General features: G+C 46.7%; 11 protein-coding genes across 11 annotated transcripts; 6 read left to right on the plus strand and 5 right to left on the minus strand.

Moving 5' to 3' along the window:
• Positions 1-318: 318 nt before the first annotated feature.
• Positions 319-1632, plus strand: N7466_000064 (uncharacterized protein; the record flags this gene model as incomplete). Its single annotated transcript, XM_057159462.1, has 1 exon — positions 319-1632. One exon carries the CDS (start codon positions 319-321, stop codon positions 1630-1632), a length of 1314 nt encoding a protein of 437 aa, XP_057025710.1.
• Positions 1633-1860: 228 nt separating this feature from the next.
• Positions 1861-3192, minus strand: N7466_000065 (M20 family metallopeptidase; the record flags this gene model as incomplete). The annotated part of the gene is made up of 1 exon (XM_057159463.1): positions 1861-3192. The coding sequence occupies one exon, from the start codon at positions 3190-3192 to the stop codon at positions 1861-1863; it is 1332 nt and encodes a 443-aa protein (XP_057025711.1).
• Positions 3193-4593: 1401 nt separating this feature from the next.
• N7466_000066 (acetyl-CoA synthetase-like protein) lies at positions 4594-7892 on the plus strand (the record flags this gene model as incomplete). Its single annotated transcript, XM_057159464.1, has 4 exons — positions 4594-4869; positions 4935-5202; positions 5267-7443; positions 7497-7892. 4 exons carry the CDS (start codon positions 4594-4596, stop codon positions 7890-7892), a joined length of 3117 nt encoding a protein of 1038 aa, XP_057025712.1.
• Positions 7893-8296: 404 nt separating this feature from the next.
• Positions 8297-10385, plus strand: N7466_000067 (methylmalonate-semialdehyde dehydrogenase; the record flags this gene model as incomplete). The annotated part of the gene is made up of 7 exons (XM_057159465.1): positions 8297-8428; positions 8526-8759; positions 8831-9001; positions 9055-9219; positions 9275-10073; positions 10131-10232; positions 10285-10385. The coding sequence occupies 7 exons, from the start codon at positions 8297-8299 to the stop codon at positions 10383-10385; spliced, it is 1704 nt and encodes a 567-aa protein (XP_057025713.1).
• A 1525-nt stretch (positions 10386-11910) lies between these two features.
• Positions 11911-13743, plus strand: N7466_000068 (uncharacterized protein; the record flags this gene model as incomplete). Its single annotated transcript, XM_057159466.1, has 7 exons — positions 11911-12067; positions 12161-12506; positions 12571-12652; positions 12711-12799; positions 12851-13139; positions 13195-13225; positions 13286-13743. 7 exons carry the CDS (start codon positions 11911-11913, stop codon positions 13741-13743), a joined length of 1452 nt encoding a protein of 483 aa, XP_057025714.1.
• Positions 13744-13822: 79 nt separating this feature from the next.
• On the minus strand, positions 13823-14484 carry N7466_000069 (uracil phosphoribosyltransferase; the record flags this gene model as incomplete). Its single annotated transcript, XM_057159467.1, has 2 exons — positions 13823-14018; positions 14081-14484. 2 exons carry the CDS (start codon positions 14482-14484, stop codon positions 13823-13825), a joined length of 600 nt encoding a protein of 199 aa, XP_057025715.1.
• Positions 14485-14995: 511 nt separating this feature from the next.
• N7466_000070 (URC4/urg3 family protein) lies at positions 14996-16476 on the plus strand (the record flags this gene model as incomplete). Its single annotated transcript, XM_057159468.1, has 4 exons — positions 14996-15148; positions 15225-15543; positions 15612-15785; positions 15842-16476. The coding sequence occupies 4 exons, from the start codon at positions 14996-14998 to the stop codon at positions 16474-16476; spliced, it is 1281 nt and encodes a 426-aa protein (XP_057025716.1).
• Positions 16477-16802: 326 nt separating this feature from the next.
• Positions 16803-17771, minus strand: N7466_000071 (uncharacterized protein; the record flags this gene model as incomplete). Its single annotated transcript, XM_057159469.1, has 4 exons — positions 16803-16857; positions 16917-17121; positions 17471-17505; positions 17545-17771. The coding sequence occupies 4 exons, from the start codon at positions 17769-17771 to the stop codon at positions 16803-16805; spliced, it is 522 nt and encodes a 173-aa protein (XP_057025717.1).
• Positions 17772-18684: 913 nt separating this feature from the next.
• N7466_000072 (CoA-acylating methylmalonate-semialdehyde dehydrogenase) lies at positions 18685-20317 on the minus strand (the record flags this gene model as incomplete). Its single annotated transcript, XM_057159470.1, has 2 exons — positions 18685-19739; positions 19792-20317. 2 exons carry the CDS (start codon positions 20315-20317, stop codon positions 18685-18687), a joined length of 1581 nt encoding a protein of 526 aa, XP_057025718.1.
• A 535-nt stretch (positions 20318-20852) lies between these two features.
• On the plus strand, positions 20853-22332 carry N7466_000073 (uncharacterized protein; the record flags this gene model as incomplete). The annotated part of the gene is made up of 4 exons (XM_057159471.1): positions 20853-20888; positions 20949-21905; positions 21975-22119; positions 22190-22332. 4 exons carry the CDS (start codon positions 20853-20855, stop codon positions 22330-22332), a joined length of 1281 nt encoding a protein of 426 aa, XP_057025719.1.
• A 193-nt stretch (positions 22333-22525) lies between these two features.
• Positions 22526-23880, minus strand: N7466_000074 (aromatic ring-hydroxylating oxygenase subunit alpha; the record flags this gene model as incomplete). The annotated part of the gene is made up of 3 exons (XM_057159472.1): positions 22526-22723; positions 22800-23025; positions 23081-23880. 3 exons carry the CDS (start codon positions 23878-23880, stop codon positions 22526-22528), a joined length of 1224 nt encoding a protein of 407 aa, XP_057025720.1.
• Between the last annotated feature and the right edge of the window lie 628 nt (positions 23881-24508).

A 24508-nucleotide genomic window follows, 5' to 3' on the forward strand; every position in this document is an offset into this window, starting at 1 on the left:
CCAGTGCTCTCTTGTGAATCACAGGTTTAATTAAGCGATTTTTATCCGAAAAGAAGGGAATTTTAGACTCGTTGATTGAGAAATGTCATTTTAGAATCGCTTCATCCCGATCCCTAAGGCCCCACACGAAACCTTATTTCCGCACTTTTCTTTCCTCATTGGGACTAGTGGGCTCCAGGGTGATTATGAAGCTGCCCAGCAGTCCAGGTGTGTGATCATCAATGCACGCCGTGCATTTAAAAATGAAGCTGTTCCCCTTCTCAGGTGCTCAAAAAGAAACATTGCAAGAAAAATCCTGACCTACATTTTGAACCATCCATGGATCCCTCACTGCAAATCGTTTCTCCCAAATCGCATAGCATATACTTCGATCTACAAGGAGAAAGTTATAGTCGACCGATTTGTGGGATCGTTGCTTTTCGACCAGACAAAAATGATAATTTTACGACTTTTACACAACTCAGAGTCCGACTGGTTCGCACCATCAAGTTCAATCCAAGCCCAGTCCCCACATGTCAGAGTCAAGGACTCTTGAAGTGTTTAAGCCTTCGCTTCACGAAGGCAAAGCCCACAGAGATCACCAAGAGCTGCTCCACAATAGAAGAGACACAACTGCCCATAGCCTCTCTCTCCGATAATCAAGTCAACTGTCCTTCAACAGACGGACAAGATGTCCGAATTCCATTCACAATTTCCATACCAGTCGATATACCAGGGTCTGTGACTACAAGCCTGGGCGAGATTTCATACGACTTGATTGCATCCATGATCACCGGAGATGAGACCATTGCAAATGCAAGGCAATCTATCTATCTCGACCGCCAAGTTATCTCACCCAAGCCTACCATCGAACATGCACGATCCTATCCGAACTCCAAGGTGGTTACGCAAATATGTCTCTCTCAACACCTGCATACGAAGTCGGAGTCGGATCTCTCATTCTCCATGAACATCAAACTACGAAGCCCAAGCGTTCCTGGAGAACGTCCATCGGAGTTCAAATGTACTATGATCCGGGGAATTAGATTCCGGGTAGAAGAAGTGACGAGGATATTTGCCAAATCCGATGACACGAATCATAGCATAGAAGGGCACAACCAGGAAGGGCAGCAGGTCAACGTGCGGGAGATATGCAATGGACGAGAAAAGAGCCATTGGGTGAAAATAATTGAGAACCCAGTCGAAATGCACCAGAACAACCGCCCGATCAACAGCTCTGTGGATGTCATGTTCGGGTGCACGATCTCGAAAAATATCAAGCCCGCGCAAAGGACTGATTTGGCATGCTATGCTTTTGAGCCAGCACAATTGGATCCTGGTTCATTGAATGGGGGCTTGAGTGAAAATTTTGTCTCTAATACAAGGGAAAACCTGGTCATGACGGTTGAGCATCGATTGAAGCTTGACTTGCTAACGGGTGAGGATACATTTGAACGAGGCACTTTGGTTCTCGTCGATCGTAAACCGGTACGCGTCGCTTTGAATGCTTCATTCCCGTTACTTGTGTCCGGATGCAATGATAAGGATATAGGGCCAGCGGCTCTGGAAAGATATCCCCCGCGGTACGAAGAGGTTCCTATAGCACCTCCGGGCTATGATCGGTTTGTTGAATCGTCTTTGTCAGTTAGTTAGATTGCTAGGAATTCAACTATACTGTCTTCTCGATTTACTATATTCACGATTAATTAGATCGAGCACTTGAGCTGAAGAACAACTAAATATTTGATGTATCCATGCAGCATAGTATAGTATATGTATTGAAGTTTCAATACCGCAGAAGATTATGGTATATAGAAATTATTTGATACCCCGAAATGTCCCGAAAGGGTCTCGATTATCTATAATGCAAGAGCTTGCCTTCTATTCCCGCTCCAAAGCAGCATCAATCAGCTTCTTATATCCAGTGACCGCATCGTGCATATCACGAACAGTCAAAGCCTCATTATCACCATGCGCGACGAAGATGCTCCCCGGTCCATACAAGTACCGCTTCACGCCCTCCTTGACCTTCAGATTAGGCAGATCGGTACCATAGTTGACCGGGATGATCTTAAAGCCAGGAACATCCGTATCAGCATCCTGAGGAGGATAAGATTCCGAGTGGCCGCTAAAGTCAACGACAACCTCGGCTTCAACATCCCGGGTAGCATCCGCAACAGCCCGACGAATAATTTCGCGAGCCTCCTCCGCAGTCCCAGCCGCAAGGCGCACCGCAACATCGGCCCTAGCCTCAGCCGGAACGACGTTAGTCGCAACACCCGCACGAATAGTGCCAATGTTAAGGGTAGTGCGGCCGTACTTAGGGGACGATGGAAGCCCGCCCTCGCTGACGGGGATATCGCCGAGTTTATCGACGCGTGCCAGCGCTGGGATAATAGCCGAGATGGCACTTTGGCCGAGCCAAGGGTAGCCCGAGTGGGCGGCCTTGCCGTGTGCGAGAATCTCGAAACCCAGCATACCCTTGTGGCCGGAGACGAGGGCAGCTTCGGTCGGCTCACCGAAGATGAGTGTGTGGTAGGCGCTGTTCTTATTCAGATCGGACTTGGAGAAGGCCTGCATGCCGTCTCCGCCGATTTCTTCGCCGACGACGAAGAGAAGGCCGACTTTCGCATCGGGGTTCTTGTGGAGGGTCTCAAGGGTAGCGAAGATCTGGGCTGCGACGCTGGCCTTTGCGTCGACGCTGCCGCGACCGGCAATGATGATATCTTCAAGGTTGGATCCAGTGTACTGCGCTTTGGGTTCGCTGGTGGAGTACGGGATGAATGGCGGGACGGTGTCTATGTGGCTGGTGAGGATGATGGAGGGCGGCTCCGAATGGGAGGATGGGTAGGCATAGATATTGTAGCGTGGCTTGGGGGTCGTTTTATCATCATCGGTCTGCTTTTGCTTCACGGGAGCGACCTCCTGCTTCACAACCGTGAAGTTCTTGGATTCGAGGAACTGGGTAACGAAGAGGCCAATATCGTGCTCGTTCCCGGAGATGGACTCAATTTGAATAAGATCTCTGTGCAACGAGAGAAGAGGTGAGCCACTGATGACATCCTCGATGGTGGGTAGCTCATTATCGTGGCTAGCGGGCTGGGCGACCGAGAGGGATGTCTCCTGTATTGGTTGTTGCCAGTGTGGGGGATGCGGAGAAGCTTGAGCGACGGTGACGGCTGTGGCGGCCGCCAGATACCAGGTGAGCTGCATTGGAGTAATTGGTGGAAATACAGAAGAGTATCAACAGGAGGGGAACGACCCGAAAGCTTAAGCGATCAATCGTCTCTCGTAAGCACAAGGTCTTCTTCTGGAGACTCGAGATGTTGATGTTAATGCTGTGATTTAAGTGGAGCTGTAGATACGACTCATACGAGCAGGTCCAATCATGACTAATCCAATTGATCTCCGATCGGCTACAAATTTACGTTGTTATCATAGATTCATAGTATAGTACATAGTTGATTTATTATTGTCTTCAAATATTGGCTAGTAGAAACACTTAAACTGATCAAGTTGGAACAGCAACATCAAAGAAGGAAAAAAAAAACCATCATGTCCTATGTCAACTCCGAAGCCCCGTTCAATGCAGTCAGAACTCCGGTGTCCGGACTCCGTGCCAACATGGATATGTCACATGTGGAGGAAATACGAACATATTATGTGGCGTCAATAGAGGCATGAGACATGTTACCTGTGCCATTATATAAATTGATGTAGTCAGAGTCTCATCTGATGTTACCTACTGTAGGTCAGACGTGTTCCGGATCTCGGCAACATTTGGAATGACGAAATGCCGAATTTCCGTTCTGGCGACGGTGCGATTTCATTTCTCCTGATACAGATGAGTGAATAATAAAACTGGAGAAGATCTGCATCTACAGTCATATCAGTCTTCACTTTTTCAGAAGGGAGATAATACAACAATAAGATGGTCGGGAGCTAAGCGGCTGAGAAAAGCCACAAGAGAAAAAAGCGGGACAAGCTTATTCCTTTAGATCTACCAACCATCGGAAAAGAGTTAAGATACTTACAAGTATTCCGGATTCAAATCTTCACAAATACAATAAAAACACCAATAAAAACAAGTAATGATGGTTTTCAGAGATTTATTCCGTACCGTTCCAAAAAATGGAAGAGTGCATTAGATCCTTATGACAACAAAATTAAGCATAAGAGGCCAAGTATAAGTGCACACCGACAGTGGATATCTGATTGTACCTTGAAAGTGGAGAATGACTAGGCTTCTTCTCTTGTCCAACCTTGGAACATTGAACCTTCCACGACATCCCATGCCGAATTATCCACAATGTTAACCTTGGAAAGGAAACATATGAGGAAAGACGCATTCCAAATCCCCGGTCTTACCTGCAGGGCGGCTGATCGGCATAATGTATACCTCCTTTGGATATGGACATATTGGTATTCTGATCCACCAGATGTCTGCACTTGACTATAAATCCACAGTAATCCCCGATGATCCATTGAATCCTCATCCAGACTTTCAGCTTCATTCTCTTTCATATAATAGTAACAACACCAACAGCACGAACAGCACCAAAAAGCACCTTGAAAAAAAAACCAAAAAACCGAATTTCGACTAGTATTTCAACCATGGCTCTACACAGAAGATTACTGGCCGAGAGTGTGGACCGGGCCGCTGAGCTTGATCCAGAGAGACTCTTCGCCGTCATCCCGAAAGGGTCGGAGCTTTCCGATGGCTTCCAAAATCTGACCATGGAGAGATTGTCCCAAGCTGTGAACTTCCTATGCCAGTGGATTGAAAACACTATTGGCACAGGTGGTCCACGGGAAACACTCGCATATATGGGAAATAATGATGTGCGGTATTGTATCTTTATTCTCGCTTGCCAAAAGACTGGGCATCAGGTACGTTAAGACAAATCCCGCTATAATACTACTACATCTACAGTAAAGTTGACAAAAGCCAATAGGCCTTTCTGCCCTCGGCACGGAATGCGGATGAAGCCCATATTTACCTGTTGAAGGCGACACATTGCACCAAGTTTTTCTTTGCCGAAGAGCGAAGTACACGGGTCCTGGAGTTGAAGGAACTCAATTCTGATCTAGGGATCTTTCAAGTTCCATCACTGAAATTGATGCTGGCTGATGAGAATGGCTTGACTTCTTACCCTATCAAAAAGTCATACAACGATGTCGAAGACACAGTAACGTGTATCATTCACAGTTCGGGAACTACTGGTAAGTTGGGTAGTATCAATCTATTATGTGACGAAACTTGAACTGATTCTTCCCCGTCTTCCAGGTATGCCAAAACCTGTTCCTCTTACCAACGGATTTTGGAGCGCATTTGACAACCTAGCCAATCTCAACTGGCCCAAAGCTCGTCAGCCATCCATCTTCTTCCGCATGGGCCAACAAGATCTTGCCTTGGCAACAACACCATTCTTTCATTTGATGGGACTGTTCTCTTTTGCACTTGCCATATTCCACGATGTTCCTGTTTTGATTGGACCCGACAAGCCCCTATCAGTGGAGTATCTCACTGAACTTTTGCAAATCACTCGTCCAACAACTGGGATGTTCCCGCCTTCTATCCTGGAGGACATGAGCCACTCCCCAGACGCCTTGGAATGTCTCAGAAACCTAAAGTCTGTTGAGTTTGGGGGTGCTCCACTGGCCCCGGAAACAGGTGACAGGCTTCGCCAGTATACCCAAGTCATTCCTGTTATTGGGACCAGCGAAATCGGCTGGATCCCCTCAATGGTACCCGAAGAAGGGGCTGACTGGAGCTACTTTGAGTGGAACGATAGCTATGGCGTTGATATGCAAAGTGTGGGTGACGGGCTCTACGAGATGGTTATTCAGCGCCATCCCGAATCACGGGCCCTACAGGGCATCTTCCACACCTTCCCCGACATCGAAGTCTATCGAACCAAGGATGTCTATACGCGACACCCCACAAAGAACTATCTCTGGAAGTTCGACGGCCGCATTGACGACGTCATTGTTCTAAGCAACGGCGAGAAGTTTAACCCGACCACCATGGAGACGATCATCGAGGGACACGAACTGATCGCCAAAGCGATTGTGATTGGCCAATCTCGATTCCAGGCTAGCTTGTTGGTCGAACCAAATGTTGGCATCACAGAGATGGATACAGGGACCTTCATTCAAGAAATATGGCCCACTGTCCAAGCAGCAAATCAAACGATCGCTGCTCATGGTCGCGTGATGAAGAGCCGGATTGGGATTGTTCCCAAGGGAAAGACTTTTGAAAGAACTCCAAAAGGAAGTGTAAAGCGACGATCCGTGCTTGAGAATTTTGAAAAGGAGATCAATGAAATCTACCAAGCTGGCCTCGAGGAGGACCTTGAGAACTCTCTCCCCGAGAGCCTAGACCGGGCCAACATCTTGAAGTACACTCGTGAAATCTTCTCACAGGTTTTGGAGAAGCCCGGAGTGGCCATCGACCAGGATCTCTACAGCATTGGACTCGACTCTCTGATGACTATGCAAGTGGCCAAGGTATTGGAACGAGGTATCCAGCATAGACAGCCAACCATGAAGCCAGGAATCATCAGTCCTCAAACCATCTACTCCAACCCGACCGTGAATCTTTTGGCGGGAGTGATATCCGACATTGTGGAGGGAAAATCACAGAAAATCATTCCCCGCGATGTGAAGATCAATAACATGGTCGAGAAGTACACAAGGGATCTCCCCGAAACCAGTTCCAAAGAGCTACAGCCATCAGCATCGCCAACAACAGTGATATTGACTGGATCGACTGGCTCCCTAGGGACATACCTTTTGCACGACTTGCTCAAGACGCCATCAGTTTCCAAGGTGTTCTGTTTGAACCGCTCAGACGCCGAACAAAGACAGAAAGATGGCTTGGAAGAAAAGGGCCTTCTCGTGGATACCAATGAATGGGCATCCAAAGTCGAGTTCTTGCAAGCATCATTTGGAGATGCTCACTTCGGACTGACCGAAGACAAATATAAGGAGCTCCTACAATCGGTTGATACCATCATTCATAATGCGTGGAAGGTTGACTTCAACCACTCGGTGGAGTCATTCGAAGACACTCACATCAAGGGAGTACGCAACTTTGTCGATTTCAGTCTGAAGAGCAAGTACAATGCCCACATCCATTTTGTCTCCTCCATCAGCACGGTCGGTGCTTGGACAACACAAATGGGACAATCGGTACCTGAAGTCCCCATGGAAGACAGTGCCGTTGTTCTTCCACAGGGATACGGCGAGTCCAAACACGTCGCAGAGAGAATCTGTCTGGAGGCATCGCGTCGCTCTCATGTTCCCACCACTGTCTACCGAGTTGGACAGATTGGAGGGCCAACAACCGTGAAAGGAAAATGGAACCCACAGGAGTGGCTTCCAACCATCATTGCCACATCAAAGGCAATGGGTAAAATTCCTGCCCGCCTTGGGTCAATGCCCGTGGATTGGATTCCAGTTGTAAGTTTTCCCACGGCACTTTGTATTCTTTGAGCCTTGCTAACCAGTACTAGGACACCCTATCTTCAATCATGACAGACATTGTCCACACAAGACATGGAGATCAAACCGAATTCCCCCACGCGGTCTTCCACCTCACGAACCCCGAAACAGCCTCTTGGTCCTCGCTCATTCCAGCCATTCAACAAAAATACAATGTTGAGCCAGTCGAGTTCGCCGCCTGGGTTGCAGAGCTTGAGAGCGTTGAAAGTCCGTCTAGTGCCGACGTGGCTGAGAAACCCGCCCTCAAGCTGCTCAGTTTCTACCGCGGTCTTGTTGATGACACCAACGCCGCAATGTCGGTGGCTTTGGACGTTCAGAAAACAAAGGAAGCCAGCAAGACAATGAACTCCCTTCAACCAATTTCTGCACCATTGATGGCAAACTGGTTGAAGCAGTGGCAGTTCTGAGTTATCTAAGTGGCCGTTGAATGGAGAACTTGTCGATGTGGACAAAGGATATATCATAGAATACGTGAACACGGTAATCTCGAAAAAAAAAAAAAAAAAGGGAGAGATAGAAGATGGAATATAGAGCATAGCGCATAGACTAGAAGAAATTAATTATTGATTTGAATATTGAATGCTTCATTGTCAGTGTCACAGTATCACGTGGATAAATCATTGCAAGGTTGGTCATAGGACCAAAATATACCGGATCGGCCGTGCATATTTAGCCTACTCCCCGCAGTTTCGTGAGGGGTCGGTGTGCCGAATCCCCGAACATCCATGAACTTTCAAGTATCTCTCAAGATAGCTTATCTTCCACCTCCCCCCTGATTGATCTCAACCAATCGAAGAAAAGCACCACAACCATGCCCAAAGCCGTGGCAGGTCGCCGAGGGGCCCGTTTCACCCCATTCGCGCGAACACCACGAACCCCCGTGATCGCTAATGAAGACACCATGCTTCCATCATTTGACAATTTCCCCACGTACTTAGTCGAGGTACGTTCACTCCAATTTTGAGGCTGAGTGATGTATATTTTGAACATTTGAAAGATAGCGTCGGGGTACTCAGGGGCTGAAGTTGACTTGTTTCCAGGGGGACTCCACATTCGCCCAAGACGATCATCACTCGATGGTATTGGCCAGCTTGTCGGAACTTGCCGAGCTCGGCGCAGGTTCCAATAATTTTTTAGATTTTGTCACAGGCCAGACATATGATGAAAGTCCAAGCTCGACTGCATCGCAACCGCGTGCTGCGGTGGCGCATCTCTTTATCAATAACAAGACGGTCATGTCCAGATCCAAGGAATGGACCAGCATTCTTGACCCAGTAAGGACAGCACAAAGTACAAAGAGGAGATGGCGAGGTTTGCCAAGGCCTTCTAGCTAACTTTCGCAAAGACCACCCAAGGCCTGCTTTCAAGGGTTCCTTGCTGCACTCATCAAGAGGTGCAGAATGCAGTAAATGCTGCGAATGATGCCCAAGAAGACTGGGAGGGGATAGGATTCCAGGCCCGCCGAGATTACATGCTGAGATTAATTGATGCTTTGCGAGATTTTTCTTCACTCATTGTAAGAACCAGGAAGTTAGAGGCTGTCTCGGAATTTGAACTAATCAAGTCTAGATTACTAGCCTTTGTCGGGAAGTAGGCAAGACAATAGAGGATGCAGAGTCGGAATTTAATCGAGGGCTAGATTGTATTCATGCTGCATGTTCAATTGGCCCTGAAATGGCAGGCATGTTTCTTGGGAACGACCCTACCATGCTACAAACATTTTATGAGCCAGTGGTAGGCAAAGAAACATCCCATGTCTACAGAAGCAAGGCTGACTGACTTCTTCAAGGGTGTTTGCACAACAATCACTCCATTTAGCTTCCCTTTTATGACTCCTCTTTGGTCTATTCCGTACGCGCTCATCACGGGAAACACAGTTGTTCTCAAGCCATCCGAAAGGGCTGTGTCAGTACCATCGATCATTGCCGATGCTGTTCTCAAGGCCGAGTTTCCGCCCGGAGTTTTCAACATCGTGCACGGCGGCCATTCAGTCTCCCAGATGCTCATCCTACAACCGTTAGTGAGAGCGATCAGCTTTGTAGGATCCGAGTCTGCTGCAAAGCAAGTTCACGATCTTGCCCGGAAAGCCGGAAAGCGCATCCAAGCAGAATGCAGCGGCAAAAACCATGGTGTCATTTTAGAAGATGCTGAAATGATGCCCACCCTCTTCGCTATCGCAGGAAGTGCCTTTGGAGCCGCAGGACAGCGATGTATGTCCCTTAGCGTCGCAATATTTGTGGGCAACACTGCACGTTGGATACCAAAACTCGTCGAAGTTGCCAAGTCAATGACCGTGGGCAATGGCAGTGATGAAGGAACGAAGATCGGACCATTGATAGACAAAGAGGCGAAGTCAAAAATTACAGGTCTTATCGATCGTTCCAGCGAAGAAGGTGCAGTTCTACTGTGCGATGGAAGGGACGTTCACGTCCCGAGATATCCCAACGGAAACTTCCTCGGACCAACAATTCTTTCCGGTGTCGAGACATATATGGAATGTTATCAAACAGAAATTTTTGGTCCTGTTCTTATTTGTATGCAAGTCGATACGATGGATGAAGCGATTGAGCTGATCAACCAAAATAAATGTGAGATCCCGTCAAATTCGCACGGCTAATTTGGATATTTTGGGCTAACGACTCTAGACGGGAACGGGTGCTCAATTTTCACTACGAGTGGAAAGCATGCGAAGACATTTCAGCGCCAGGTCAACGTGGGTCAGATTGGCATCAACATTCCGTTGATTGGTATGTTAAAAAACCCACTTATTTTCAAATGTGTTTCTAATGCGATGACCAGCGCCCTACGGTACTGCGGTGCGAACCAGCAACAAGGCTTCTTTCATGGGAGGTAAAAAACGAATTCAGAGGATTTACGATGAATTGAAGCATAGTTACTAACTTTATTCATTTGGAACAGACCGGCACTGCCCAGGGAAAACATACTGGCCGTTTTTCACTTCTACCAAAACTGTTTCCGCTCGGTGGGATCAATGATTAGGGGACAACCAACGAAATAGCGTTCTGGACACGGATTTCTGAAATTTGGCGTGCGAAACAAGCGGTGTATGGGTTAAGCCTTTGGAGTTAGGTTGTCTAGGGTTCAACATGGGTTTGTCATGCGATAAGGTCATTAAATCACGAGAATCAATGCGAGGAGCCTCACTACGGAAAACGGAGATGTTCCGGTTTCTTCAACGCACTTTAATAAACATCGAAGACGAGAAGTAAAGAAAAAAAAAAGGAAAAAAAAAAAGCTAAAATTCCCAGACCTCAAACCGAAAAATCCACAGAAAAGAAGGATCTGGCTTACTCTAAACCATACTAAGCTTGCTGATAAGTAGAAAAGTGGAGGCAAAAAGAGGGCAGCCAATCTGGTAAGGAAAGCCGATGAAGTGGAGTCCCCTGGAAAATCAGTATACCAGTATCTCAGCCGGTCAGTACACTCAATCCGTGATAGTCTCCGCCAAAGAACGGGCGCCGCGAATCCAGTGGATTCCGTGATCCTAAAATCCATGAGATTCATGAAAATACTACAGAGTAGTACTAAACATGAATCTTGCCTAAGAATTCCCCGGGATTATTTCCCCTCTTCCACCATTTCGGGTCGTGTGCCTTGGTGCATACACCGTCGAACTCTCCCCCATAAACCCTGTATCATGATTGGGTTCACCTTGTCAACCCCCCTGTACGTACTCCGGACTGCGGAGTACTACCTTGCCACCAAAAAAAAGGCCAAAAGGGCCAAAACTAATCCTTATCACCTATTAGCTCACCTCGACTCCACCCATATCAGCCACATTTACCCCATCCTAAAACTGGCTCCAATATCCGGAGATAAGCGGTCTCACTTGACCAGGATTTACATTCTGTGGCAAGAATGATTCAACCTGCTTCATTCCTTCTTATTTTTCCTGCACGCGGCTCAGAACCTTGGAATTCTTTTCGGGGCAGCCTTCCTTGTGCTCGTTCAAGATGTCGGCATATTTGAAATGGGCTCAGGAGAGCCTCAGATTGAAGGAGGTCGATGGGACGTTGGAGTACACGCGATGGGTGAATGAAGGTATTTAGCATGAGTTGGTTTGATCTTCATCAGCAGCTGAGTTGCTGACCTTGGATATTTGCCCAGATCTATTGCCTACACCACCTGAAAAACGAAGTGAGAATTGTATACCCCCTGTTTACTGGGCAATTTGACTAAATAAATATACTTAATCCATCCAGCCTGGCGATGGTGGAATTATGTGACATTTTACTGGTCTATTTCATTTACAAATTGGACGCTGGGATCGGTCAGTTACTCGAAAAGTCGCCCATGATCATTGATCTATTGACTTCAAAATTACGCCAACTAACATATTCAAAGACAATGATTGGAATTGGTCTGAATTGGTGGCAATCCATTATTGTAATTTTTGTATCACAGATGATCTCTTCCATTGCCATGGCCTTCAACTCCCGCGCGGCAAGTGTTTACCATATCGGCTTCCCTGTTGTCGCTCGCAGTGTCTTTGGAATGTGGGGCAGCTATTACTTCGTGGCAGCACGGGCTGTTCTGGCGGTGATTTGGTACTCTGTGCAAAGTAAGTTGTCAACCCAGGAAGTTGTTAGATCATGTAGCACTGGTTTTTTTTTTAAAAAAAAAGACGATACTAACATTTTCGAATTTCCTTCAGTGTACTATGGCGCTGAATACATGCACAATATGCTACGAGCCATATTCGGGCACAACTTCACAGACATTCCGAATAAACTTCCAGCCAGTGCGGGGATAACGACTTCTCTCATGCTTGCTTTCTTCCTCAGCTGGCTGGTCCATCTTCCATTTTGCTATTTCAGGCCATATCAGTTACGCAAATTCTTTTGGTTCAAAACTATCGTTTCGCTGCCATCTATGTTTGGCTTGTTTATTTGGGCCATGATTAACACAAACGCGAAAATCGGAAGCTTGTATGGGGTTTCCTCACGATCATCAAGTGCGACTGCTTGGTTGATTCTTTCTGGAATCAACAGTGGTATGGGGTATGTTGGGTTTCCATTTATCATTTATCAATTTTCATGATACTTCATACTGATCATAACTCAGAAATACCGCAACATTAATCACTAATCAACCGGATTATGCTCGCTGGGCTAAATCACGCGGCGCACCCATCTGGACCCAGCTTGTAAGCTGCCTTGACTCCGAAATCAAGGCTGAAGGATATTGTTGCTTACACTTTTCAGATTGTCAATCCCTTGGCAGTTACACTCTCAGCCTCCCTGGGAATCCTTGCCACTAGCGCTGTAAATGCCAAATATGGCACTGATATTTGGTATGCGCCTTCTTCAGATGTTTTATGCAACCTTTATCTAACTCAAATTAGGAACCAATGGGACATGATGAACCTGATCCTGGATCAATACTGGTCTTCAAAGACCAGATTCGCCATTTTCCTATGTGCATTTGCATGGTTTGTCCAGATTCTTGGAACGAACATCGCCGCAAATATGATGTCTTTTGGCGCCGACTCAGCCATGCTACTCCCATCTTTCCTCAATATTCGCCGAGGTCAATTTATTGTGCAATTCCTTGCTTGGGTCGCGTGTCCTTGGAAGATCATGACATCTGCTGCTAAGTTCCAGACTTTCCTTGGTGGATACGGTCTCTTCATGGTTTGTGTTCCAGACGAATGAGTTACCCTTTGTATTTACTGACTAGTATCTATAGGCAAGTGTGGTTGCGATCATGGTTTGCGACTGTGAGTTACTTTGAATGAGCCTCGCGTCACCAATAGACTAGCTAACATGTGGCTATACAGACTTCTGCCTTACACGTGGTAACATCACGACTGCCTCACTCTTTGTCCCAACAAAAGCCAATAAAAACTATTGGTATCATGGCGGAGTAAATATTCAAGCCGTGATAGCATATCTCATTGGCATTGCGCTCCCATTTCCCGGATTCTGTGGTGAACTTGGTGCCAAAGTCTCGACCTCGGCTGCACGTATCATGGACATCGCCTGGCTAACGGCATTTGCGGTATCCTTCGTATCTTACTATGTGATCTGCACTTTTTGGCCAACCTCTAGCATCCGCGATGCCAAGGAGAGAGGATTGACACGCGAACAACTGGGCAACGAAGAGGAAGAATACTATGGCTCTGCCATTTCCAAAGACGAAGAGTTTATGGCCGCTGCCGTTTCCTCGGGAAGGTTTTATGAGAAAGAGGGCCATGATGTCCCAAAAGCATTTTCGGGGCGGGCTTTTTCAGAATAAGGAATCTGATTCCACGAAGTGCACGAGAAATAACGGAATAAATGGTGGACAATCTGTTTATTCTCTTCTTACTACTCAACTAGCCTAGACTAGTTCCAAAAAGACGATCCCCGATATCCCCAAGTCCGGGCTTAACGTATCCCTTATCATCAAGCTCCTTATCGATAGCACCCACAAACACATCTGTACATTCAGGCCACACATTTGCAACCTTCTGCAAGCCGATTTCACTTCCAAGCAAAGCAAACAAAGTGATACGATCAACGCCCCAATCCCTAAAAAAACCCCGCAAAGTCAGCCTAGTCCCAAATTGAAACTTGGAGCTCTTTTGACATACCTCAAGATATCAATCGCAGCCTTGGCAGTTCCACCCGTTGCCACCAGAGGATCCAGAATATAAGCATGCTTAATCTTGGGACTCTTCGCAGGAAGTTTATTATAGTATTCAATCGGTCGCAACGACTCCTTTTCTCGGAACAGACCAAGATGGTATGTCACTGTATCCGCATCTTCGGGGAAAGCAGCCAAAAACGAGTCGGCCATGGCGAGACCAGATCGAAGGATCACAATTACTGCGATTCTTTCGTCGGCAGCTGGAGGTTTGATGACGCTTTTTGTCAGGTTTGCTGTCAGTTCGCTCACGAGTCGACGGACGGCCGCTGAGCTTATGGATTGGTCGCGAAGTTGAGAGAGGGTTTCGGACGCTTCTGCGTTTTCGATGAGGGTGATATTTGACGCCATATTGAGGTGTGGTTCAAGATCGGAGAGTAGGAGATTGGATACGAGGATAAAGGCAATGTTTTCAGGGTGAAAGGATTATTTGTATGATTGTTCGTACTAATGGCAGATCAGAAGACTTTTGAATGTAGATCAGGTACAATCACAGGATGCTTTATCGCTATCGAAATCCCGATAAGATTAGGATTAAGCTCTTATCGTCTAAGATCGATCCTTATCGAGTCTCCTATCATATACAATAATACGATATTGCTTATCGAGAATCTTATCGTTCTTTAGAAACTATGGGTTTCCCGCTTATCGCGATGCGGGGAATTGAAGCCCAAATCCCAAGGTTGTAACCAGATGGTCATAGTTACTTGCACGTACGTAACACAAACTCCCTTGGAAAGACGGTGAAGCTCCTATTTATTGTACTCGCTTTTTCTGCACATATTGTCAAACAAGAGAGAAACACATCCTTGATTACAGTAAAACCTGCCTCTATCTAATCTTATTCTTGACCGCAAACATCATGGCAGATATCGAGTATCTGAAAAGCCTGCAGGCTGTGCGTGAGCGCGCAAGCCTAGTCTTGAAGGCTGCCGAGCAAGACGAACTAACCCACTTTTCATATCACCCTGATAAGATGGGTGAAGTTGCAGAATACGTGACTAGCATTATTGTTGTATGTTCCGACGTGGCTTCAGTTCCAATTTGAAAACGGGAGCGATATCTAATGATATTTTTTTTTATTTTCGCAGAGAGACTTCGCCACGAACTTTGACGCCATCCCTCCCCATGGCCGGTGGCAGCATTTCGATATTGGTGGGGTCCCTCGAGTGGATCAACTCATCAAGTCGTGGCAGGAAGGAGGGTATGATAAAATTGAGATCACGCGTCGACTCATTGATCTCTTTTTCGTTGCCGTCCTACTGGATGCCGGAGCGGGTGATGTTTGGAAATTTACCGAGCCCGGAACGGGTGATGCATACGGACGGAGTGAAGGAATTGCCGTCGCTGCACTGTATATGTTCAAGGCTGGCTCTTTCGCGTCAGGAGGCGATAAAGAAGTGGTCGATGGTAAGTACTCCGCCAATAGAGGTGGTGGAATAGGTCAATTCAAGGCTGACATCGGCTTGCGTTAACAGGTCAGGGCCTTGCTACTCTCAATGTTGATACCTTTCGAAAGTACTTCCAGATCACTGCTGAAAATGAGATCATCGGAGATGTTTCACGCGTCAGTCTGCTGAACAGTGTTGGCAAGTCATTCTTGAGTCTGCCCGAAATCTTTGGTAAAGGTGGTCGACCTGGAAACCTTGTTGGTAAGTTTTAAGCTTTGCTCTTATGATGTTTATTTGCTGACAGATTATATGTACAGATTACCTACTTGCGCAGCAGAATGGTAACGAGCTGGAATACGAGGTATTGTGGAACGTGCTTCAAAAAACCCTGCTGCCCGCGTGGCCCAAGAACCGTACCCAGGTGGAAGGTGTCCCCATTGGCGATGCCTGGCCCCTAGAGGTTCTTGCAAAACTGAATAAGGGACAAAGTGAAAGCAGCACGGCGCACATCCAGCCATTCCACAAGCTAACGCAATGGCTTGCGTATTCTCTATCCGTACCTTTCATCCGAGTCCTGGGACTTGAGTGGAAAAATCTCAGCTTAGGGACGGGACTTCCAGAATATCGCAATGGTGGCCTATTTGTGGATATGGGAGTTCTTCAGCTCAAGGAAACCGTTCTCGCACAAGGCCGTGCGAACTCTCAGCAGGATACCCCAAGCTTTGACGCTACCAGCGACGTTATTGTCGAATGGCGAGCCATGACTGTGGCTTTGCTCGACAAGCTATTTGAGACTATTCGAGATCAATTTGCTCAGAACGGTGTCAAATTGAATATGGCACAGATGCTTGAGGCTGGTACTTGGAAAGGAGGTCGGGAACTTGCTGCAAAGTATCGCTCTTCGACCAAATCCAGTCCTATCGTCATTCAGGGCGATGGAACCTTATTCTAGTGAGCTAGTAAAAGCTATTACTTACATTATGTCAAGTGAACATTAACATCAAGTAGGATAGAGTCATTTTATTTGTGTATACTAAGATTAATTATAAAGTGCGCAAAAATGCCTATTTGACATCCTGCCAATCAAGTCCACTGTATATGCACCAATTAAGACTTTAGGTACTTTTTGTATGAGCCCTTGTCACTTTTAACTTAGTAGTTTATCACTGAGAGGGCTGTGAAGGGGAGATATAACGATGATGAAACTCAAATTCTGGCTTGAAACAGTAGAAGACGATTGACGGATTGAATGATATTGAATTTAGATGATAATGATAGTTAATGAGTTCCATAAAATCGATCACCGAAATCGCCTAGTCCCGGACTGATATGACTGCAACGTGTTAGCAAAGAACGTGCATTAGAATAAAACGGTAGAAGTATTGATCTTACTTCGATGGTGTAAGCTCGTTATCTATGGCCGCAGTAACCAGTCGAATGGAAGGAAATCGATCCAGCAATATCCTGATTCCACGCTGCGAAGCCAATATGTTAACAAAGACAATATTCTCTTCGGCGACGCCGTTCGCTTTAATTGTGTCGATAGCCACACATGCTGAGCCCCCGGTAGCTAGCATTGGTTCAAGAATCAAGACGGCTATTAAGAGATGAGTAAAAAGCTGGGAGGAGTCAAATGATAACGAGAGAAACTCGTGGAAATCATACTCTTAGAAGCAATTCCCGCGGGGAACTTGGAATAGTAAAGCGTCGGAAGACACGTCGACTCGTCTCTTTGAATTAAAACTTTCCCAAAACTCAGGGGACCACTGACAATGACGGAGGTCAGTCTCGAGTCTCGATTCCGGCGGCTTGCCAACGACACGAAGAACTTACGTGTATCCACGGCGCATGGAATTTTCCAGACTCGCGCCCGCTCGAAGAATGCTCACGCCACAGACTTCTCTGGTCTCTCGAGTTCCTTGATATTCGACTCCTGTGGGACTAACAACTTTCGTGACCTCGGACGGAAGTAAATCGAGTGCTATACCGCAGACCATTAGAAAACTTGAAACTATATCACTCCGTCTCTGAAGTAACAACGTCAAGATACACACCTGCACTGATGAGTTGATCACCAACTCTTTCCGTCACTTCTGCAAAATTGGCGACGTCTGTGTTCGAATCTCGAAGTATGGTCATTAGACTCAGTAGATGATTGCCTTGAGGCAAAAGAGTGACCCGGGGATCAGAAGCTCCCGAATGACTGGAGTCAGTCGCGAAAGAACCATTCTTGTCAGTGGCAGTCATGTTGTAGTTCTTGTGTTCGTGTAAGAGTTGTGTTAACGTAAGACTTTCAATGTTTGAATAGTTGGAGGTGGCAAAGGAACACTCTGCGAGCCAAACTGAGTCAAACGAACTGAGGCACGGCGACTACCTCTATAAAAACATCACGCGACCCAATTACTTGGTGACCCATCTCTATTTCCCCTCATTCTTTTGAGCATAGACTACAATGGAAAAACCCTGGTATTGCGGATCCCAGGGAATCTAATCACCAGATGCGATAGACTTGGAATGCATTCCGATATGCGATAAGATAGCCGATAAGAGCTTTGTTTTGGGGAGCGATAAGCAACAGCTTTGATAGGCGTCGAGGGTGGGTCACTGTGGGTACTTTGAAGTTGGGGGGAAGTTGGAGGAAGGAAAAGCGGGTGAGTTTACTTTGCCTCACCCGCTCTTGAATTGAAACTAGTGAACCTATATGTGCAGCTGGAGGATTATTTTAGTCACAGTATCTGCCCTGAGGATCAGCTTTGGGAAACAAAACTCATGAGCGAGAGAGAGAGAGAGAGAGAGAGAGAGAGAGAGAGATTAAGGAAGAGTGTGTATATAGCTGGTTGGTGTTAAGTTTACTTCCTGCCACATCGCCTGTCTTTGAATAGTGCTACACCCGGGTTTTGAAATTCGATGAGCCGACCCGCGCCTTAAAATTGGCCTACAACATAATGATTACATGTCCGTCACAGTGCGTGGCATTGAGACTGGAAGACGTTTGTTCAATTGATCCACGGCTTGTAAACCCGTCGTGTATACATTGAAAGAGACAAATAACACATGGTTGAACTATCGGACATTTGAATTGCCAAGTCTTGGAGATTTCATTGGTATCTACTAATTCCTGCCTGACTTAGACAGTCATCTGATCTTATTCAGCCAGCTCTCAGCTATGAGTAGGCATGGAAAGTGTAGCTTTGACAGGCTGGCTATCACGGCCTGCCCATTTCGAAGTAACAGTCTTCAACTGTGTATAAAAGTTGACACCTGGCCGTCCATAAAAGGTATTGGCACCCCCTCCAGCGACACTTTTCTTATTTCCGGTGAAAGAAAACATGGGGAGTGGCACAGGAATAGGGACATTAACACCCACTTGTCCAGCCTGAATATTCTTCCGGAATCGCTCAGCGGAAATGCCCGATGATGTGAAGATAGCCGTGCCATTACCGTAGGGGTTCTCATTAACAAGCTCAATAGCCTGATCAAGGGAATCAACCTGGAGACAAACCAAGACGGGACCAAAAACTTCCTCGGTGTAGCACTGCATGGATGGAGTGACCTCGCTGATAATAGTTGGAGCGACCCAGTTTCCATTCGGATATTTCGAGGGTTTGATTCCACGTCCGTCACAGAGGATCTTCGCCCCTTCAGTCTCCGCGCTGGCAACCAGACTTTCGATCCTAGTCTTACTTTGCGGTGTGACCACTGGACCGAGATCGGCTTCGGATTCAAATCCACCATTCATGTTCAGGGCCTTGGCCCGCTCAACCAGTTCAGGAAGCCAGGACTGTGTCTCTCCGACGAATACCACTGCAGATAGAGCCATGCAGCGCTGACCGGCAGCTCCAAATGCTGCAGCTATGATAGCATCCAGGGTAGAGTCTTTGTCCGAATCAGGCAACACCACGGCATGATTCTTTGCTCCAAGGTTTGCTTGCACTCGCTTGCCGTTCGCAGACCCCTTGGCAAATATATACTCGCCAGCCTTGTTACTTCCGACAAAGCTGATCGCCTTGACAGCAGGAGCATCAAGTAGGAAGTTCACGGTATCGTGTGCGCCATGGACCACATTGATGACTCCCTTGGGGAACCCCGCTTTTTCTGCCAGCTCCATAAGAATCATTGCTGCACCTGGTGCTCTCTCAGAGGGCTTTAACACGACTGTATTTCCGGTGATCGTGGCGATCGGAATGCACCATAGTGGGATCATAGCAGGGAAATCTACATAAAATGTTAGAAAAATTATTGGATCAATGAGAAGTATCACACTCACTGAATGGACAGATGACGGCAACTACGCCAAGCGGCTCCCGATACGTCCTGGTCTCCATATCTTTGGCGACTTCGAGAACTTCTCCCTTCATGTATTCTGGGCCTGCACAGGCAGCTTCTGCCACCTGCAAACCACGCAATACATCGCCCTTCGCATCAGCAACGGTCTTGCCTTGCTCGAGTGTAATCACGGCTGCAAGTCGGTCCCAATGCTCTCGAATAAGAGCAACATAGCGGAACATGACCTGCTGCCTGGCGATTGTAGACATATTTGACCACACTGGGAACGCATTCTCCGCAGCTGTGACCGTATCTTCTAGCTCGGTTGTGGTCATCTTCGGGACCCGGGACACCAGGTTGTTTGTCGCGGGATCGTGGACATCGATGAAATCCGTCGTGGTTGAAAACCGAAACTCATTTTCAACGAAGTACGGCGTATCCTTGGGCTCAGTTATCTTTTCGTGAGAATTGGGAAAGACGGTGGCAGATGTGCCTAGCACAATTTCTTTTGCGGGGGATTGAGCCATTTCTTCACTCTGTTGCTTTTGTCGGGGGTTTTTTTTGTCAATCCAAAGAGACCTCCAAATGTTCAAATGTCAAATAGCGGGGGATTATTTTTCAACAACGATCAGCTGACCATCTCCAAAAAGGAGCTTCTTCCCGAGAAAGCGGGGGGATCAGTGTTGGAGTGAATGACACCTGTACTACTTTACAGTGGAGCATCCCCGATTCCTCCCCTTTACTTAGTCTACACGATAACTGTATTGCCCAATCTTCGATATGGTTTCCCCACAGCTCCGATAACACGATAAGGTTGGGTTGGATGAGGATAAGGGCTTTATCTTATCGTCTGTTAGGTCTTTATCGTCTTATCGGGTTATCGGGTTATCGAACAAGTCCCATGATGCTTGTGAAGATTAAGTCTCCATCATCACCCCTGGAATACTGGAATACAATGAAGTCTATAAAACACCCGTGGAGCCAGTATGAAGAAGTCCCATCAATCCATTTCGTTCTATCCGTCATCCCTCCTTTGGCCGTCAATATTTTAAAAACGCCACAATGACTAAAGACTCTCGAGATGGCGAGCGTATTATTGTCAGTTCGGCACTGTTAAAACTTTGTTGTCTTGAATCCATTATCTAACAAGGTGAACAGTTAACAACATACCCCGGCCAAAGTGTGGTCAATCCCATCCCTTTAGAATGGGGCAAAATGAATCCCCAGGAACGAGGACCCGTTCTAGTTTCACGGAATAAGAAGACAATTACCCACCGAAATGCAATCGGAGCGCATGGTGGAAGTTACTCAATCTATAACGCATTGGCAATTGCCGCCGGCGATCTTCCTCCCGATTTCAAGCCGAGCTTTGAAAACACTGAGCCTATCTTCGATTTCCCACCCCAAGCCGCATGGGGAGATAAGAAAAAGATTGTCGCGATGGATCCATATGGCCATGACACCGTGAAGCATTTCAAGAAGCACTTGGATGATGGTCTAGATGTGCGCCCAACTATTGCCGTGACGCGAGCCACGATGCGCCTAGCCGAGATCACCGACTCTATCCGAGAAGGCCGATTGCAGGTTGATGGCGAGATCGTGATCAGCAAAGAAGGCGACGTACGCGTAACAAAAGCAGCAGTGGAGCCCGTATGGTATCTCCCAGGTGTGGCTGAGCGATTTGGAATCGATGAAGGGACTCTCCGTCGTACGCTGTTTGAGCAGTGCGGAGGAAGTTTCCCCGAATTAATCACTCGACCGGACATCAAGGTTTTCTTACCACCCATCGGCGGTCTGACTGTCTATATCTTTGGTGCCCCCGAGAAAGTATCCGACCCAAGTGTGAAACTTGCTCTCCGAATCCACGACGAGTGTAACGGATCGGATGTTTTCCAATCCGACATTTGCACATGCCGGCCTTACCTGGCCTTTGGAATTGAGGAAGCCATCAAGGAAGCTCAAAATGGCGGATCGGGTATCGCGATCTATTTCCGCAAGGAAGGTCGTGCCCTCGGTGAGGTTGTGAAGTATTTGGTTTATAATGCTCGCAAGCGTGGCGGTGATACTGCCGACAAGTACTTTGCTCGTACTGAGAACATCGCGGGTGTTAGAGATGTAAGTCAAATTTTTTTTTTTTTTTTCATTCGGAGAAAACCCAAGATCAAAAGACTAATGACTCAAAAGATGCGCTTCCAAGCTCTGATGCCTGATATTCTTCACTGGCTGGGCATCCAGAAGATCGACCGCATGCTTTCAATGTCGAACATGAAACATGATGCAATTGTGGAGTCAGGAATTCCCATATTGGAGAGAATTCCTATTCCGGATCGTAAGTCGATCTCAAATCCTCGGAACTGGTTTCATTTTCCTCCTTTCCTCTTTGCTGATTTATATGATAGATATGATTCCCTCGGATTCACGGGTCGAAATCGATGCAAAGATTAACGCTGGATATTTCACCACCGGGAAAAAGTACACTGATAGCGAACTTGCGCAGGTGAAGGGTCGGGGATGGCAAAACTGGGAAGATGTTGCTCACTGAATAGATATACATTGCCTAGCATTTTCTTAATAAACATTTCATAATTAGCGGAGCAAATCCTTGAACTTGGCTCTTTCCTAGGTACACATGTTTCCCATCCACGAATCCCAAGGTTGGTCAATATCGTAGCGACTCCAGAATTTGAGATCCACACCTGATCAATTCAAGCTTCAATGTTGGTCCGAGACCCCGACTACCAGGCAAGATCAGGTCTGCTTACACAACTGGCCGCTTCTAGCTTTGAACAAAACAGCTCCTCCTCGGCTAGTTTCGTACTCACTCCTTCAGGGAGCTTGGGGACAGCAGGCCAAATTTCCTGACCTCGGTTCTCTTCTTGTTTCCGATGCTCCATAACCATGTCCCGTACACTATTCTGAAAGTGGATTGGTCCCTGCAGCATGCCTGTCAGTTCCCAAAAAGAATCCATTTATTCTCAAATGTTCAAGTAGTCCGCACAAGGGCCTTACCTTTTCTTTGCTCGGATGAAGCTCGCCATTGATAAAAACCCCACCATTCAGATTATCCTGTGTCCCCTCACAAAGCTCCTTGTCTTCGTCCAAAACTTGTCTGTAAAACGCATTGATATTCTCGAACTCCTCATCCGTGGCATCTCGATGCCGATAGACTTCATTTTCGACTCTACTTGTCGTGGCAGTTAAAGGAACCATACGTTGAATGTAAAAGAATTTATCTCTATTTTCTGCTTCATTAGCTCTGAAATCCACAAATATCCAGGCGGCGCACTTACGTGACAGTAATCGACGTAGTTGGAAAAAAATAAGTAATGGCCCTCCGAAATTGGGTATCAATGTTCTCCTTATTAAAGATGTGGTGTTCCATATACCCAGCCTTAGGCTCAACACGATATCGAGGCAAGTCCGAGACGCCACTAATCAGTGGATGAGAGGTCGCACAGTGATAGCACTCGTTGTAATTCTCGATCAAGCCCTTCCAGTTGGCCTTGACATCCATCTCCCAGTAATGATCGAAAGTATATTCTCCCCCGAAATCAAAATCTTGCATCCTCGGTTGTTCGTCGATTTTCTGGAATTCCTCCTCCCACTTGACGTCGGTATCTCCAGCTTGTAGATTCACCCACAAAAATCCTGATTTATCTTTATGGACGTGTATGGGAAGGAGCCCCTGTTGACTTTTGTCGAATTCCGGAACGGTCTCGAATCGGGGAGCTTTTGCGAGATTCCCTTTAAGGCCGTAGGACCATCCGTGGTATTTGCAGCTTAATATCGAAGTAGACCCGGATTGAGTCTGTACAACGGGGAATGCACGATGTCGGCATATGTTGTGGAAGCCGTTGATGTTTCCATCGCGGTCTTGTATCAGGAAGAAAGATAGATTGGCGACCGTGAATGAGAGGAAGTCACCTGTTTTGGTGAAGCGGCTGGAATGAGTGAGTAGAATCCATCTTTTGGAGAAAATAGCCCGTCTCTCTAGTTGGTAAATTGCTTCCGAGCGATACCATGATGCGGGGAGGCCTCTGGGAGGCTGTTTCTCTGGGGCTTTTGAGGACCAGTTGAGCATTCGCCACATGTTGGAGTGTGATCAATTGTAGTCTTGCAAGCTCACTTCCTAATTGTTAGACCACATCGTTTTCTATTTTCCTTCATTCCGACAACTAGACATGTATATACCCTACCATCTATCGCAGGTGCGGGGAATCTATCCAACAGCTTGTTATCAAGAATGGGGAGCGGGGGAACTTGACAGATGGAAATTGATAAGCTTCCGTAAAGATTTCCGAGACTCGGATAGTTACCTAGCGCTGTCAAGAATGGGGGTATGATATGCGCCTGATTCATGCTTGATGTTCTTGAGCTAAAAAATAATATGCCGGGATATTAGCATGTTTTGATTTGATACTTGACATCCAAAGGCTCGATGGATTGAATCCATATGACCTGAGAAATTTAATCTAGCGAAATGATATGTCCAGTACAGTACATACTTGTAAGGATGCACATGTGTGGATTTACCTTTACTTGGCTTCATATATTGGACAGAATTCTTATTTATCTATACGTTGACGTAATCATGCAGGGCTTCTGATCAGCTCTCCGGAGATCTTCCAACTTCAAATGTTTGGATTATTCAAATGTTCAAAATGCCCCGAAGGGCTTACTAGGCTATAGGCGATGACTTTTCTTCCAAAAGCCAGAAC

This window comes from Penicillium verhagenii, assembly GCF_028828195.1.
Source record: "Penicillium verhagenii strain IBT 33310 chromosome Unknown utg000002l_segment0_segment0, whole genome shotgun sequence".
Classification (NCBI taxonomy): domain Eukaryota; kingdom Fungi; phylum Ascomycota; class Eurotiomycetes; order Eurotiales; family Aspergillaceae; genus Penicillium; species Penicillium verhagenii.